The following is a 17,617-nucleotide window of genomic DNA, read 5'->3' on the forward strand; positions in this document are numbered from 1 at the left end:
TGTTACATTTAATAATCATATATCAAGAAACAATTTTATATACTACTGCTACCTTTTTAGAAAAATTTCACCAATGGTTGTTTCAGCATTTCTAGAAATTCTCCCATAAAAGTGACAGTTGTTTGCACCTATTCCAACTTGTTTGTTTTATTTCTAATTATTATTTCTAACATTTTCACAGAAAATAAATAATTTAATGCTATACCCATTTATTGTCAGAATCTTGCTCTGAACTCCATAAAATATGAACATTGAGCACAGAAGATAGCTGCAATCAGTCTGAGAATTGCAGGAAATGTTACAACAGAAAGATTTCAGTGTATTGTTTTGTTGACACATGATCGTGCAGAAATTTTTGATGCAACGATCAGACTCCCTCATTAGCTGAATATCTTCAGCATGGTATGCAGGCTTTTAGGTCAATATAATCTGAAAATCATAAATCATAAAATAATGAAATATACACCTATGTTGTGAGGTATACATTATAAAAGGCTGATTCCTTAAAAGTAGCATCTTCCTGTAAGTTTCTGCAGGACTTGTGTGACCTGTGTCCAGTGTTGGTGCATCAACACTTGTTCTAGCAAAAATTGCCTAGTAGCAGAGAACAGAGAGGATGACGCTCAGGGCAGGTATGTGAACATACCTACTGCTAATCATGTGGAAAGTATTTGCGACTTGATGGATTAGTTATGTTTCTGCCTTCACAATTCTTTCTGTAAGCTCATTTTATTAATTTAATTAACAGCTATTTAGATTTTTTTTACAGGGTATAAATGTTATTTGAGCAAATGGAATCAGAGAAAAAGGGAGTGTGAGCATTTTAACACCTTTGCACCTCTAATCTAATAAGCCATCTTAGTATATTCTGTAAATTGTAGGTCTTTGGTGTTATGGCACACTGCTTCACTGAATGCAGTGGCCTTTTGTATCTACAGAAGTGCTTTCACACCTTGGAAGCTATTGCAAGTGATGTAAGTAGCATCATCTCTGCATTAGTCCCAAGTATCCTTAATTAAAACTCTTTAACTGACTTGTCATAAGTGAATATAGAATCACAGAATCATTAAGGTTGGAAAGGCCTCTAGGATCATCAAGCCCAACCATCAATCCAACACCACCATGTCTCCTAAACCATGCTGTCATGGTTTCAGCTGCGATAGAGTTAATATTCTTCACTCTAGCTGGTATAGTGCTGTGCTTTGAAATTAGCATGGAAAAAACCTGTTGAGATAACACACAGATGTTTAGGCTGTTGCTGGGCAGCGCTGATACTAGTCAAGGACACGTCTAGCTTCCCATGCTCTGCTGGGTGCACAAGAAGCCGGGAGGGGAGGGGGCACAGCTAAGAGAGTGGATTCAAACTGACCAAAGGGATATTCCATATCATGTAACGTCATGCCCAGTATGCTACCTGGGAGGGGCTGGCCGGGGGAGGGAGGGAGCAATCGCGGCTCGGGGACGGGCAGCGTCGGTCGGCGGGTGGTGAGCGGTTGTATCGTTCGTGTTTCTGCGTTTTTGTTCCCTGTTTTCCCTTTCCTCCCTTTTCCCTTTTATTATATTAACCTTACTGTCATTATTATCATAATCATTTATCATCATCATTCTATTGTAGTTATTAAACTGTGCTTATCTCAACCCACAAGTTCTTTTGCTCGTCCGATTCTCTTCCCCATCCCACAGGGGTGGGGGGGGGGTGAGCGAGCGGCTGCGTGGTGTTCAGTTGCCAGCTGAGGCTGAACCACGACACATGCCCTGAAGTGCCACATCTGCACGTCTTTTAAATACCCCCAGGGACAGCGTCTCCACCACCTCTCTGGGCAGCCTGTTCCAATGCCTGACCACTCTTTCAGTGAAGAAATTTTTCCTAATATCCAATCTAAACCTCCCCTGACACAGCTTGAAGCCATTTCCTCTTGTCTATCACTAGTGACCTGGGAGAAGAGACCAACCCCCACCTCACTACAACCTCCTTTCAGGTAGTTGTAGAGAGCGATAAGGTCTCCCCATGTGACGATGTCACTAAAGCGGCAAATACATATATAAGATAAATTTAAGGTGCATAATGGTATCTTTTACTATGGTTGATTAAGTAAGTCCTGTTATTCCCATCATTCACCTACAATTGACTTTACCCACAAACCTAATTTTAGAATGAACTCTGTCCAAGCACAATGAACAGTTAAGTTCCAAGTTTGCAAATGACAGTCTGTCCTCTTCTTTTCTGTTGTTCATTTATCATTGTCATGCTTACTGCCGCTGTAATAATTCCAGACATGTGAAGTGATGGGGATTTAGACTGCTTGGTGTTTATCATTCAGTATACTGGAAATACTACAAAGTTAGATATGATCATATTTCCATTATATCTCCATTTTAATAATTTAAAAATGAAAGCAAATATTAAGGTAATCAAAGTGATGTGAATAGAAGTCACATGTGAAACATCATATAAAAATTAGTGAGAGAAAACCAAAATTAGATGAGAAAATCCCTAATGACCCTATGTAAATGTTTGCCATTTTAAAGCATGCAACATCATCAGGATAAAAAGACAAGGTTAGAATAAATGTATATGTTAATGACATTCCTAGATACTTGTCTAGAAGCAGAGTTGTATCAAACAGTTTTGTAATTTGTTAACAAGGTATGGTCAGCAATATTCTGTGTTGTCCACTCCACAGCCCCCCACCCCCCCGCCTGATTTGTTTGATGAAACAGTATGTTCGAAGGAGTCCAGACAGACCTTAATGACTATGGCCCTTCAGGGTCTTTTGCAAAAGGAGGGAGGGTGCCTCCTACACAATGTCATAGTTTTCCAAAGGATAATGAAATCCACTGGAGTATGACTGCATCCTTTCTGAATTACAGCTGTAGAGCGAATAAAAATCAGCTCTATGAAAAGTGCAGGAAAAATGGCATATGGAAGGAAATTCTTTTGTCTTTGAAAGGGCATGATTTTGCTATGACTTATTCAAGAATAAATGCTCAAGTCATGTATAGAGTAGAGTTGGGCCAGTAATCACCTAGGAAACTTCATACTTAATTCCAGTTTCTCAGCTAATACCATGCATGATAATTTAGATTTTAAAATTTAGATTTAAAGGAAGAAATGAATTAAATTTCCACCATGAGTCTCATCTTCAGAACTGTGGGTTGCACATCTATATATGTTGTACATACAAACCTGGAGTACTTTGCTCTGCAGCAGATTGTGCTGGTTCAGAACAATTAAATCCCATTTCACCAATGATTCTGTCTGCGTGATCCTACTGGCTTTTATATGGGGGTACGTGTATTCAAACTGACTCCCTAAGCTCATCTTGAGGTGGGGAAAATAGTAATGAAATGTCATGGTGACAGGCTGTGAGTTATTTAAAGTATTACTCAATTATTGTAGGTTACTCATATTTGGCATTTTGCAAAACTCTATTATTACCGTACAATTTGATAATAAAAAGTAGGGTATCAGGTTACTTGGAATCTGATTAAATGTGTGCTTTTCAAGAAGGCTGAGTTAATATTGATGGAGAGCATGAGTAGACTTGGTTTCAGGAACTTTGTGTACACAAAGCTGTCAGAGCTGTTGCGGACAGAGCAAGAGCTTCTATGTCTCCTGAATGAGCAACCTCAGCAAAGTATTGTTTTGTTCAATGCAGTGTCAGGAGGTTGCTATCACTGCAGTATTTTTCATTCCTGACCAAACAGTGGAAAAGAAGATGGATGGCCACAGTAGAGGCAAGTGTGGGTTGGGTGTTTAAGCAGTATAGGTTGATTTCAACAGCCTAAAAGATTTACCTAGGCTCACTGAAAGTACAGTGCATATCTGGTGGCCTAAATTTTCATATAATAGCAAGATCCTTTGTGTTATGAAGATCAAGAATTTGAGAACAGCTTTCTAGTAATCTCTGATTTCTTGGAATCGGGATCTTTCCTTCTGCATCTTTACTGGACAAATTGCTAACCATATTTTAAGGTTTCCTATCTTGATGCGTAGGGTCAACCTACTTACATTGAAGTACTCAAGAAGTAGGTTGAAGAGACACATGGAGATACTCCAAAAATGGAAGAGAAAAAGGGGTCTGAGGTACTTTCAGTGCATTCAGCTTTTTCCAATTATTTAAATGACGTATATACAAAATGAGTAAAATCAGTATTTGTCCCCCAAAAGAAATGTGCGGTTGGCTAGTGCTGATTTATATAACTAAAACTAGAATTCTGCTTTACTGAGTAATGGTTTTGTTTTGTCGGCTTTGTCGTGGTAAAACATGAGATGAAACCAAGTGGCAATAGTAGTATAACATCTGTTTGAACTTTGGCAGTGCTAGTTAGGATATCATCAGTCAGTGCTAGCCCTGTGCCTTCACTCTCTGCTTCTCTTTCTTCAAAAGTATTCTTGATCATTAATGCCAAAATGAAAAATCAGAGGTAGCAGTTGACATAAGAAAACATTTGGATGGCAGCTGTTGTACATTAGGTGTAGTTAATGGTCATGTTTGCAACCACAAATGTAATATTTACATCCATTTAAATAACAGAATTGATTAAATGGGATAAGAGCAAAGTGATACCAGCTGCTCCAGACCATTGTGTTTTGTAGGTTTGATTGATGTTGATTGCGCATGTCTTGGATCTGCTGAATATCAGTAAGAAGCTGGAAAAAAATCACAACTGGGCAAACAGTTCATTACTTCTCTTGAGTGAAAAGAAAAGAAAAAAGGAAGAAAGAACAGTAGTGAATGCAATAATCAAATTTGCATCACTGTATAAGCTCTGCATAGATTGACAAAGAAGCAAAATCATAGGTTATGATTAACATTAATAACACTTACATTGCTAAAGCAGTTGGCAGATATCAGCGAGAGATTCATTTAGAAACATGGCTTGTAGCTACTGAGAATGGTATTCAGCATCAGATACTTTGTATTAGAAATTTTCCCTGTCAAGCAAACGAAATGAGTTTTGCTTGCAGAAAAACATGAAGTGACAGAACAAAAGAAATGGGATGCAATTTGGGGTCCCAGAGATATGAAAAGCTTCTATTAAAGAGTATCTATAGCATCTGTCTACAATTGTAAGATCTTTTTTCTTGTTTTACCTTTTTTTTTTTTTTTGCAGTAATGTACATGTATGGATTGCCCTCTCTTGTTCTTAGTAACAGAATAAAAAACCTAAACCCTGCCCCCCACCCCCATCCCCCCAAATCTCTAAAATCCTGTCCTCCCAGGACATACTCTAGGGACAAAATATTCCCAGTATAGTTACCCAGTTGGCCGTTATCAATGTCTTCTTTCCTTTTCTTTTATTGTGTTCAATATATTCTTTTCTACCATTTTTTTCTAGTCCTGTCTGTATGAAAAAGGATCATTTTTTCCCCCAGTCAGTGGTTTTTTGTAGGTTCCTTTAATTCCAGAATCTGACATTTGAACTTCCTAGGGAAAAGGAACATTATTTGTCTATGCTTTATAAACAGTCTTTGCTGTTGCAGACACAACTTTGAACTCTCAGTTCATTATGGATATGTGATTGTTTTTGGCTTTTCATACTCCAGCAATATTCTGTAGTTGTCTGGGGCACTGTCCCAGAGTGTAACTATTCATATGCTGGGAACTTCGCGGGGGAGGTTAAAATCCCTTAGAAAACTGGAGACCCATTTTACACTACAGATGACAAAGCAAAAAGGCATACCATGTTTGTCCTGATTTGATTAAAAAAAAAAAAGTCCTGAAACAATGGGCCAAATTATTCTCTCAAAGTTCTCATATGGTATGTTTAAATATGAAAATTATCTTAGTGGAATTAATTATGGGAAGGTGAAAACAACTTCATAAACCTTGTTAAGTACTTTCACTGTGCACTCTACTAACAAATCTCTGATCCATATGGAATGTATCAATGCCTTTATAATAGAGCTTAATATGATGTCTACTGACTGTGAAAGACTATTTCGGTGGGTATGGTTTGGCTAAAGTGCAATTGATAGACAACAGTTCTGCAAATTTCGGGAATATAAATGACAAAGAGTTAATATGATGAGCAAGTAGCTTCTGAGCATGGCAAGGCACTATTTCATTTAATCTAATTTTTTGCCTATTAGTTTGTTTTTGTCTAATTAAAGATGAACTGTCTCCAGCTAAAATAGTGAAAATGTCTATATTACTTCACTGTATAACAATGATTTCCTAAGAAAGATAAATTACTTAGCAGCTTTGGATGGATTCAAGAAGATAACAGCCGTAACTGCTATTAAATACCTACTTCACTGCTTGGAAACTCTGGAAGAGCAGAACTGGAACCTTGGAACCTTGTATTCTGTCCTTTGTGTCCTCCCAAGCTCAAGGGAACACTGATCGCCTCTGGCTCTATTCACTCAGGAGCATCTAACTTCTACCATTCAATTTAGTCTTCATAACCTTTCTAGCAGCGTTAAACTAGCTTTCATTCTACTTTGTGGCATTGAAAAATAGCTATTAGGAGAGCTGCCAGCTTGACTACTCTGGCTGTTGGAGCTGAACAGTGTCAATGAAAGATGGGCCTTTTCTGTAGAGTTGGACTTAGAACTTCAACCTTCAAATTTCAAATACCCTTACAATGAAACGGAAACAGGTTTCTGGTTTGGTTGAATCCCTGAAAAAGTTTGAGTCCAGCTGACAATTAATGTTACACTTCACTTTAGGGGTTCAGTTCTTCATTATGCCTTGGCAAAACTGTGGCTCCTGGCAGGACTTAGATATGGATCAGGCACTGGAAAGAATGGGACTGATGGAGAATAGCAATAAGCCAGTGGGTACCAACTGATGAGGTGAATTTTACCGATGATGCACAGCATATTTCAGGGGCAGCATAAAGCTGCCCTGGGCTCAGTGGTTTTGCTTATACTTTCTGGCTCATTGTTCTTTCTGTTTTTTGTCTGTTGATGCAGCCTTCACATGCTCTGGTGCCATAGAGCTTGGCCAAGCTGCATCCCCAAGTGTTTCCTACCAGCGTTGATCTTCTCTGCTGGCTGATAAGCAACAGAGGGTTTGAAAGGAGAAGGAGTGAAGTGTCAGTAACCAGAAGCAGGATCTACCTGCCAGTGATCTGCCTGCTGCTTTCTGGCACCTTTGACTTACATGATCTCACTGGGAGTAAGAGAGAGGGAAGCACAATCCAGATCAGGGAGTGAAGGAGAGCAAGAAGGAAAGAACACACAGGAAAAAGAAGGAAAAGCTGTAAATCTCTGGTGCCAGAAGTTGTTCCACCATACCATGGGCCTGCTCTGATCTAGTTAAGGACTCCTCTTCCTGACTCATTTCCATGGGTATGCTGGACAGCATAGCCCTCCTGGAGCCAGTGCTTGGCAGCTGAGAAAGCAGCCACAAGTGTTCCTAAACTTTACAGTAGTCAGACTTTTTCCCAACTAAGTGGAATTCATCAGTGGGTAGTTCTCTAGAGAGCCTCTCCTCTTTCACAGTAGCAAGTAAATCCAGAAGATTATGAAACCTTAAACCTGAAGTTTTCATCACACTGGAGTTTGAGATTGTTCAGAGCTAAACACTGATTGAGACGTCAAATGATTCAGGAGTTGCTGAAATATTAAGTATTCTTTTTCAATAGAAATTAGTTCTTTCCTGCTTCCAAATTCCTCTAAATTGTGAGGTTTCACTGTTTTAATATTCATCTAGTTTAGGAGCTTTTTAAATTAGTATTGTACCTCAGTGGTGAAAGGAATGCACAAGTCTATGTACTTTACTATATCAGTCATCATAGGGGAGGTAGGTCTTGTGGGTGGTTCCTGTACAAGAATATTATCCTGTGTTATCAGAAGCGCAGATATGAAAAAATAAAATTGATTTTTACTGTAAAACATTCATTGGGAGAGTGTGTGTGCATGCACGTGTGTGTAAAAACCCGATTGCAGTTGTTGATCCCTCATTTTCAGCTTGCTTTTCCAGATGGAATATTTTGTCTTTTCAGATAAGCCTTCTGTAACTGTTAGAAATTTGGAAAGCCTTGATGCTTTTAATGCTTGGCTGTACATAATTAGTGTAGCCATTGAATCAGCTTGAATGCATCTATAGAGAACATTACTATATTAATTTAAAGAACATTGATGATTTTATTAAGTCAAGATATTGGCCCTTATGGAAGGGAAATGTAGTCCTAATACTTGTGCATAGAGTCTTGAAAAAGTAAATCAAACCAAAGAATTGTAAACTAGTCATTAGAACTGAAAGCAACCAGCAGCATTAGAATTATTTATTTATTTGTTTTCACATTTCAAGGTCAGCACACTGATGAAGACAGTGTGTTCTGTACAGGATACAATGGGTAGAACTGTCAAAAATTAACTCCTTCTAAACAGCAAAAAAAATTAAATTGAAATTTCCTTCTAACATCCTTATTGACTTCCTATTTTTTTCTTAATGCTTTCACAGAGGATCTTTCTCAAAGCTGGAAGCGAGGAAGAAATCTTTGCACATCTTGGCTTGGATTATGTGGAACCATGGGAAAGAAATGCTTAAAATGATTTGCCAGTGTACATTCATCAGTTGACAACAATGGTCTTTCTGCCTATCTTGCATTCTGATTTAGATATATATATAAAATATGTGTTTCTATGACAACTAAAAAATTTTTTAAAATCTATTAGTTAGAAGCCATTTTACATGCTGATGTTCCTAGAAAAGAAGAGTTTAAGTTCTTCCAAATCTTTTCCAGTCTTTTCTGTTTAATCTTTGAAGTTTCTACATGGCAGTGACAAGATGGATCTTGTATTTGGGGTAAAACTTGAAAGTGGTGAGATTTTTGCTTGTGATAGGAATTTTAAATTCCTGTGAATAATACCTGCTTGTTAAAATACTGTCAGATATAATGATAGCTAAATAATACTAAATATTTGAGTTGAGTCCAAAAGTTACTGAAATGCATGCTTATCTTTTACTGAATTTCTTCACTATTTTGCTGAATCCAAAAATAAAATTGCTGCTATATATAAGGCTTAACAACCTAGGCAGTAATTAGGCTGGCAGTCTCAGCAAGTTGAAGCTTCAGCTGTAATATTTTTCCAGGTGGGCCACCACTCTACAAAAACTGTAAACAGGTTGAGAGTTCAATGAGAGTTAAAAACATGTCACAGGAAGAGATTTTGGAAAGTAAAAGTGGAATTACTCAGTAGCAGTCTTCAATTGTGAGGAAAGTATGCTATCAATTTGGAGTACTGATTTGGGCTAAAGAAGACTCAAGTGATGATGCGATGGTCCTCAATCAAGAATTTGAATAATAACCCCCATGAAAACAACAGCTTTAATTGTCAGGCTGTTGGCTGCTCTGGGGTGAGAGCTTTTAATTGTCTGTGCTCAATTTAGACAGCTGGAAATTTATTAGTAGATAAATACGCATTGGAATGGAAGTTTACCTGAGCTGTTTGGCTATTGGCTGTGCTAGAGGTATTACCTCTTTTTGGTCAGAAATTAATCTTGGATGTGAAAGACTTTCTGATAGAAGTAATCCTATGATATATTTTTGTTTCAGAAAATTTCCAGGTAGTTTTTCTGACTGTAACATTAATGAAGAATTTGTAGTACATTTATCCTTTAATGAACAAGGGCATTTAGTGCTTTAGAACATGAAGTTACTTACTGACAATTCATTTGCCACTTGTAGAATAAAGGTGATTAAAAACACCAAGGCTGATCAAATCATTTTCTTTCTTAAAAGCCTGAACCTTTTTTCCCTGTTAAGGCTGATTTCACATCTTGGCATGACAGGGGAGAATGGTGGTGACAGACTGTGCACAACAATTATTACTGACAGTGATGGCTCCCCAAATTCAAAAAATGGCAATATTCCACAGCAATGTAGACTTGAAGTTTCTATACATGAAGAAAATATGCCAAGGTTAGAAACGTAGTGCTTAACTACAGGATGAATGACTTAAAGTGCAAGTGCCAAAGCTATTGCTGGTAACAGAAGATTAAATAGGAACTTCTGAGAAGCTGCTTCCCCAAAGGATGATTTTGTTTGTACAGTAGACAGGATAGTACAAGTATTAACAAAACTTCCAATGTACAGTTTTATATGCGAAGTCCTCTCTCTGGTTGTTAAAATAGGTGGTAGCTGTATTTTTGTGAAATGTATTAATTGATTATTAATCCTTCTGGAGAAATTAATGCATTAAGGCCCAGACAAGTGGTCTGTGCAGTGGGTGGGGAACTGGCTGACAGGCCACACCCAAAGGGTGCTGGTAAAGACCTCTGTCTCAAACTGGCAACCTGTCACTAGTGGAGTCCCCAGGGATCAATATTGGGCCCAATGTTATTTAAGATCTTTATAAGTGATCTGGATAATGGCATCAAGTGCAGCCTGATTAGGTTTGCAGATGACCCCAAGTTGAGTGGGGAAGCAGACACTCCAGAAGGGAGAGCTGCTCTGCTGGGAGATCTTGATAGGCTGGAGGAGTGGGCCAGCAAGAACCTTATGAATTTTAACGAGAACAAGTGTAAGGTCTTGCCCCTGGGAAAACACAATCTGGGAGCGCAGCACAGACTGGGATGCACCTGGCTGGAGAGCAGCTCTGTGGAAAGGGACCTGGGGGTCCTGCTGGGCAGGAAGCTCAACATGAGCGAACAGTGTCTGCTGCGGCCAAGAAGGCCAACAGGATGCTGGGTTGCATCAAAAAGGGCATCGCCAGCAGAGATAAAGAAGTCATTATCCCGCTCTACTCAGCGCTTGTCAGGCCACACCTGGAGTCCTGTGTCCAGTTCTGGTCCCCGCTGTACAAAAAGGATGTGGACAGGCTGGAAGGGGTCCAGAGAAGGGCCACCAAGATGATCAGAGGACTGGGAAGCTGCCATACGAGGATAGGCTGGGAGGGCTGGGTTTGTTCAGCCTTGAGAAAAGGAGGCTCACAGGGGATCTCATCCCCATGTACCAGTACTTAAGGGGCAGCTACAAAGAAGATGGAGACTCCCATTTTACACAGAGTCCCATGGAGAGGACAAGGGGGAATGGACACAAGTTGCTCTTGGGGAGATTCCGATTGGACACGAGAGGGAAATTTTTCACAGTGAGGACAATCACCATTGGAATAATCTCCCCAGAGAAGGGGTTGACTCAGCCACATTGGACGCCTTCAGGAGTCGTCTGGACAGGGTGCTGGGCCATCTTGTTTAGACTCTGCTCTTCCTAGAAAGGTTGGACTAGATGATCTCCTAGGTCCCTTCCAACCTGGGATTCTGTGATTATTGTAGTTAGACTCAGTACAATAAAAACACTTTGAAAATATCAGTTCACATTAAATTATATTTATTTGTTGCCCAGATCTTTGAAAATACAGTTTATGCATTCTGCTTTCTACCACCTCTACTGTATTCATGAAAAATACTCTCATTCAGTTTTATGCATTTATTTGGCAGGGTAAAATGTTCCAGGATCAGGCCCAAAAGTGATTGTAGGAAAATGAAGCCTGTTTCTGAACAAAGGATCAGATTTTTCTACAAAGACCTAATTCAATAAACACACCCATATGGTTCACAGGTAGTGGGGAGTTTTCCTAAGCTTTAGCAAACAACATGAAACAAATCTAACAGGCATGGCTTTATCAGACTTACTACAAAAAATGAATGCTATGCATCAATTCTATAATTTCTGATAATCCTTATTTTATAGTGCAAGCAATTTAGATTCTGTAATTTAAACCTAATTTGATGCCATTAGTAGAAATGTAGGCAAAACAGTTTTTTACAGGTACAGTCACATGACAGTTTTGATACTAAGTATGCTGATTTTGCTTATTCATTCTATTCAGCTAAGGAATGGACTTTTAAGAGGACTGCATCGCAAATTATTCTAAAACCTCAGTCGGAGACATAAAAAAATGTAACAGCATGGAGTTTTATTCTTGCCTATGCCAATAAAACCATCCTTTTTAGAGCGCAGTTTTGCTAACTGAGCTGAAAATATAACACTATTCTAAATTGCTCTAACTAGAAAGCACTGGCATTGCTTCCTGCTTTATTGTGCTGATGTATGAAGCACCTTCTCTGTGTTTTGCATCAGGATGCTGACACTTAAGTAGTGATGGCATTCTTCGGTCCTAGCAGAACAGAACAAAAATTACAGTACCTTATCTAAATATATTTACTACTTGGCCAACATTTATCAGAAATTATACATTCTGGCTGTGCTGTTTCTGCATACTTCAAGCCACAGAGGAAATAGGAAACATTCTGATTTCCACATAAAGAAATGTTTGAAATTAGTAACTCCCATCTTGCCTGCTTATGCATCACTTATATCACCTGTGGGGGAGAAGATACCAAACACAAGTTCTGTCGGCTGCTTCAAGATTGGAAGAAAACAGCATATCAGTATTTTCTTTCCCTCAATTTTCCTGAACTTTTTAAAGAATATATTTTACAGAGACTGGAAAACATAATTACTCACTGGATGAAGTATTATAAAAAAATTACCAAATTGTTAAATGAGGGGTTAGATTAAATGGAAGGTCAGATTAGATGACCAGGATGGTTTAACTGTGAAGAAGATAGCTTCTGTTATGAAGACCTCCACTGAAGAAGCTGGTAGCCCAGTCACTATCACAGCTACTGTGTGCAGGATCAACCCTGATTGCACTAGCCAAACTCACTGTGCATGCAATGGCAGAGCCAGAAAAGCATAAACTCAGTTTTAGTAAACAAACTCTGAATCATAACATGATGATTCTTACATCAAATAAATCTAGTCCCACAATTCTGAACAGTCCCTGTCCTGCAATGACTTCAGTTGTTCTTGATAGTGTTAGTCAACTGAGACTACGATTAGAAAAGATAGAAATCATACAGGGAACTGGGATGGAACAGATTATAGGAAAGAAAACTGTTACCAGTTGAGCATATCTGGATCCATGAAAGTACTGAAAACTCCCTGCAGTGTGGTGGAACTGTTGGAGTCAATGGTAACGATGCTTCTGAACTCATGAAGGACAGGTGAGTCCTGGGGGCCTGGAAAAGGGCAAACACTTGTAACAAGCATAGACCAATGTTTGTAACAGAAAGAAGGGAAGACGGAAGTACAGATCAGTGCACTTAATATCTCCTAAATTGCTAGAATGATTAATAGACTTTATTTTTAAAGCACCTAGAGGAAAATAAAGTGATAAGTTATTGGTAGCTTGTTCATCAGAAAGAAATCATATCAAACTAATTCAGTTGTAAAGTCCCTGGAGGTTGGTTTTCAAAATGTGTGTTCCTCCTCCCCTGCTTCTCCGCCAAGGCAATTTGGCAAGTAGTACGAGGAGAAGGGTCATTGGATTTATAAGCATCTACATACTAACTCTCTAAAAATTGATCAGTGACTCTACCTCTGGGAAAAACAGGTGAAAGTTAAAAAGAAAATCACTGTCTTTCTTTCATGATTTGTAGTAATTTGTGACTTGTTGAATACCCCAGATAATGTTTTCCAGTGACAAACATGGTATGACGTACATTGTATAAGCAACATAATGTAGTCATTAAAAAACAAACAAATCCAAATGCAGAATAATACAAATGCTTTGCTACAAATCTCTTAAGGCAAAAGCAATGAGATATGTTTAGATTGGTGGGTAATAATGTAGTTAATGCCATCAGTGAATCTACGTGGTATCCTATACTAAAGGAAGAGCTTATTGTATCTACACAAGTCTACAAAATTACAAATCCAGGCAAACTAAATATTCATACAGCTGGCATTATAAACTTGAAAACACACGTTTTCTGGAAATTACTGTAAATCTGAAAACTACTGCTATTTTACATAAATAACTCCAGAACTTGAAAGCAAAACAAAACCCCAAAAACAACAAAAAAACCACCCCAAACATCTGCATACTATATAATCCCCAAATGAAATGTGTTTTCTATAGCTTACAGCCAGAATTGCTTGGATTTCTCAGGTGAGGCCATCTTGTGCCTTAGTCTGAAAAGTATTCTTTCACTTGTTGAACAACTATTTCTTTCTATCATACCATTTCCTTCAGCAGCTGCAGTTAAAATAATCAAGTCCTGGGTCTAAAAGGTTAATTGAAGAAGTCACATAAACAAATTAAGACAGGGAGCTCTGAAAACCTTCCACAGAGGTTAAGCCTCTGCTGGCATGGCTGTCAATCTAGTCAGGAGACAATGTTTCTGGCTTTGCCTTTAAGGGCCCAATAGGGGCCATATCCATAAAAATGTCATATGCTATAGGTGAGACAGAGCTTCAAAGCTTTCCACTTCTAAATCGAGCTAATTAGCTGATCTCTGCATACACATCAAGCAGCCTTTTTTGTTTGTTTGCTTGTTTTTGTTTCATTTTACAAAGTGGACTAAGCAATCTTTGCCCCTGCTGCTTAGATATACTAAGTGCCTTTTATTTTAATCAGGATGTATCAGATGTATCTTGTTTTAGCTGGTGGTGCTCCTTATGAAAAAAGATAAGTTCACAGTCATGGCTAATATTCCCTCTTTATAATCTAATTTACTTAGGATGAATAGTTTTGTGTCTGTTTACAGCTTCTTTTGCATGACTTTCGATATTATACCTTAGGTCAGTCAAATTCTGGAATAGGTCTACTTATTTTTAACTAAAAATTTGGATCTTTGAAAGTGGAAATTAAATGCCTTCAGGTGCCCTATATCTCTGCCATAATTCTACTGTGGATGTGTGGCCTCACATCTTGCTCAGGTGTCTACAAAGTGAATTGCTTTAGAAGTGTCTGCTCGTGATACTTAGAATCCCAAATCTGTCTACACGGATCATTTATTCCATATTTCCATTTCAGTTCCTCTTTCCTGTAGTCAATGTTACAGTGATTTGTACCTAGAATGTGATTGTGTTGCAGCCAAAATAAATGCCAGCTTAAGTGTTGAACATTAAAAATAAAAACATCACAAACAGTATTCATCAACTTCTGTTTGTCCCTCGTCTTCTCCCTGGTCTTTCCTTCTTTCAGTTTGCACAGTTGTTTTCTTGTTTGAAGATTGCATGGAATGCAGCGAAAATGTACTTTGTGCCACCCTGGCCTAAGGTGTTCTGCTGAAGCCAAATATTCTCTGTTCTGGTGTCACCTCATACAAAGTCAAATCCTACTAGGAAAGGCTTTCCTCCATGCATGCTGTTCAAACCCCTTCAGAATACTTAATCTAAAAATATATTTAATGACTTTTTCAGTAAATGTGTATTACAGGCAAGCCATAAAATTTAACACTGTTTTTTACCTAATGCCTCTGAACAAATAGTATTCTCAAATACTACTGGCAATACAGACAATCCATACCAGCTGCATCGGGGGAGCTACTGAAATACATACCCCAGAATCACAAGTATTTTGTGTAAATGTTATATCACTTGGTTGATCAGGAGCAATCATACCTGCAGCTGGTGACTGACTGGGGAAAGAGATCATGCGTTGGGTAAGTACAGAGCTCCCAGTTCGCTGTGTTTTTGCAAGTAAACACACTTATTTGAAAAACAAGCTACTTTTCTTTATTTTTGCAGGTATTTTATTATAGTTTCTTTGCGACTGTGGAGAAAAAATACTGCTACATGGTATATTGCCTTTTGTGTTACATTCTCTCCAAAATCAGCATGTTAATTCAAAGGGATTTTTGGAAATGGCAAAGCTTCCCAATTCTGTCGTCATTATTTTTCAAGTTATAAGGGTAGAACATTTAGATGAAACCAACTCAGAGGCATTTCTATTAAATAAAGAAAGCCTTTCTAGCAGGAGTAGCATTATTTAACGTATTCATTGCTACATATACACACCCTATATCCAAATTATCTTAAGTTTTCTGTTAGCTTTAGTGTCTTTTTCTCTTCAGGAAGCTATGCATTAAGATGTGATAGAAAATAGCAAGAAAAGTCTCTATTTTTAAAGACTAGGTGATTTCTGTGCCAGGGGAAGTATAGATTATATTCCAGAAATTGGTGGTTACAACATCAGGGAAAAAAGAGCAAGTAATAAAAAACTTATCCCAGCACTTAGAAGATAAAATAGTAATCTTTGTATGTTTCTAACCACTAAAAGAGAGATGATTTGGAATTGTCTTCACAGCTGGGTAGAGAGGCTGAGGAGTTTATATAGCTGCAAAAATGGAGCTTGACACGGTATGTAATTGTGTGACTAGGTAGGAGTGTTTCTGCAGCTGGAAACTATTGCTGATGATACAAGTCTGAAAGTGTTCAATTTTTTGTAGCCTAAGGATGGGTTGAAAGACCATATGGTCCTGTGGATTCCATAACTGTACTCTATGAATCCCACACTTCAATGTGCAGGGGCTAGGAAATTTTGCTTTTGCACTCCTCTGAAATGCAGACGGCATTGTTGAGCAGGATACTAGGATCTACTGCTTCTAGCGATGCTGAAATCCTTGTGTTCTGGTTTAAACTCTATTATGATCTATGAGTCGGTTTTCTATGTTTTAAACTAAACTGTGGTATCAGAGGTATAATTTGGTGCCTTTTGGCCTTTTGCACTATACTTTTAAGTGTGTTAAAGACTGCTAGAAACTATTCTTTGTGTTGGCGGTATATGAGTGGGAAGTGGCTGTTCTGGAAACCCTTCCAGACTTGTTGCAGGGCTGTAGCTGTTGCAGGGCATTTGACAAATGATGGATGATATAATTTGAATCATTATAGTACCAACACTAAAAAAGAATCCAAATACCACAAGTATCAGTATGTAACTGTTTGGACAAGACATCAGAATTGCAGAGGGAATGTGGATATTTCTCTTCTGTTCTGTCTCGCCCTTTTCTGTTCCTGTCCTGTTCTGTCTCGCCCCTTGCCCCAAGTTAGAGCTGACTTCGCTGGGAAAGAGGACATGTATCTGAGCAACTCCACTGTCAACTACAGAACAAGTGCTGTCCTTCTACTCCTTGTTGAAGGAGCTTACAGTTCCTTTCTTTCCCTACTTGCCTGAAGGGCCTGGAGGTTCCCTTTGACTGCATATGACCAGAAAGTGGCATATTGAACATCTTTAAGCAAATTTCTATTAGATGCAAATAAATGGGGCCTAATTAACCATATATTTCAAAAATGATGCTGCACGCTACTCTGGTACGTGTTTGTGTATACAGGGAGAGATTTTCAAAAGCACCCAAGTGAGAAAGAAAGTGTAGATGAGTGGGCCATTCCACTGTGAATTTTGGTGACAGATGGCTGCTAAGACAATCTGCGCTAAATGATAAATGACTATACATTAAAGCCTACAAACCACAAATAAACCCAAAAACTGTCTCCAAGAAATATTTGAACTGAAGTTTAACGGCTGTACAAAACAACTAGCAAATTAAGAATTACAAGCTGTTAAAAAGAAGAAAGCTTGAACATAGAATAAACATGCTTCTAACGTAAGGGAGGGATGGGTAGGTATGAAGACTAATCAGAGTTGTCAATGATGAACTTAATATTACAGTTACTCCAGTCCCTGCAAAATCTAAAGAAGAACCTCAATGAGATGTGTTAAATCCCCCTAGAAGCAAGTACTTCTCATTGCCAATAATGTGGGTACAGACTAAATCCTGCGAAACCAAACTTTGATATATAAGGTAGGATGAATTGGCCACAGAGAAATGGGTAAGAATAGTGAAAATGAATAACGAGTTTAAAATTT

The 17,617-nt window shown here is 38.3% G+C and overlaps 1 protein-coding gene across 1 annotated transcript in view; it reads left to right on the top strand.

Annotated features, from left to right (window-relative positions):
* The window catches only part of DNTT (DNA nucleotidylexotransferase), a 96,338-nt gene extending 86,371 nt beyond the window's left edge, over positions 1-9,967 (top strand). Inside the window, exon 11 of the mRNA XM_064463867.1 lies at positions 8,418-9,967. Within this exon, the coding sequence (XP_064319937.1) occupies positions 8,418-8,504 (87 nt within the window). The 3' untranslated portion in view covers positions 8,505-9,967. The remainder of the gene's footprint in view (positions 1-8,417) is intronic.
* Positions 9,968-17,617: the final 7,650 nt, after the last annotated feature.

This window comes from Phalacrocorax carbo, chromosome 12, assembly GCF_963921805.1.
Source record: "Phalacrocorax carbo chromosome 12, bPhaCar2.1, whole genome shotgun sequence".
Lineage (NCBI taxonomy): Eukaryota > Metazoa > Chordata > Aves > Suliformes > Phalacrocoracidae > Phalacrocorax > Phalacrocorax carbo.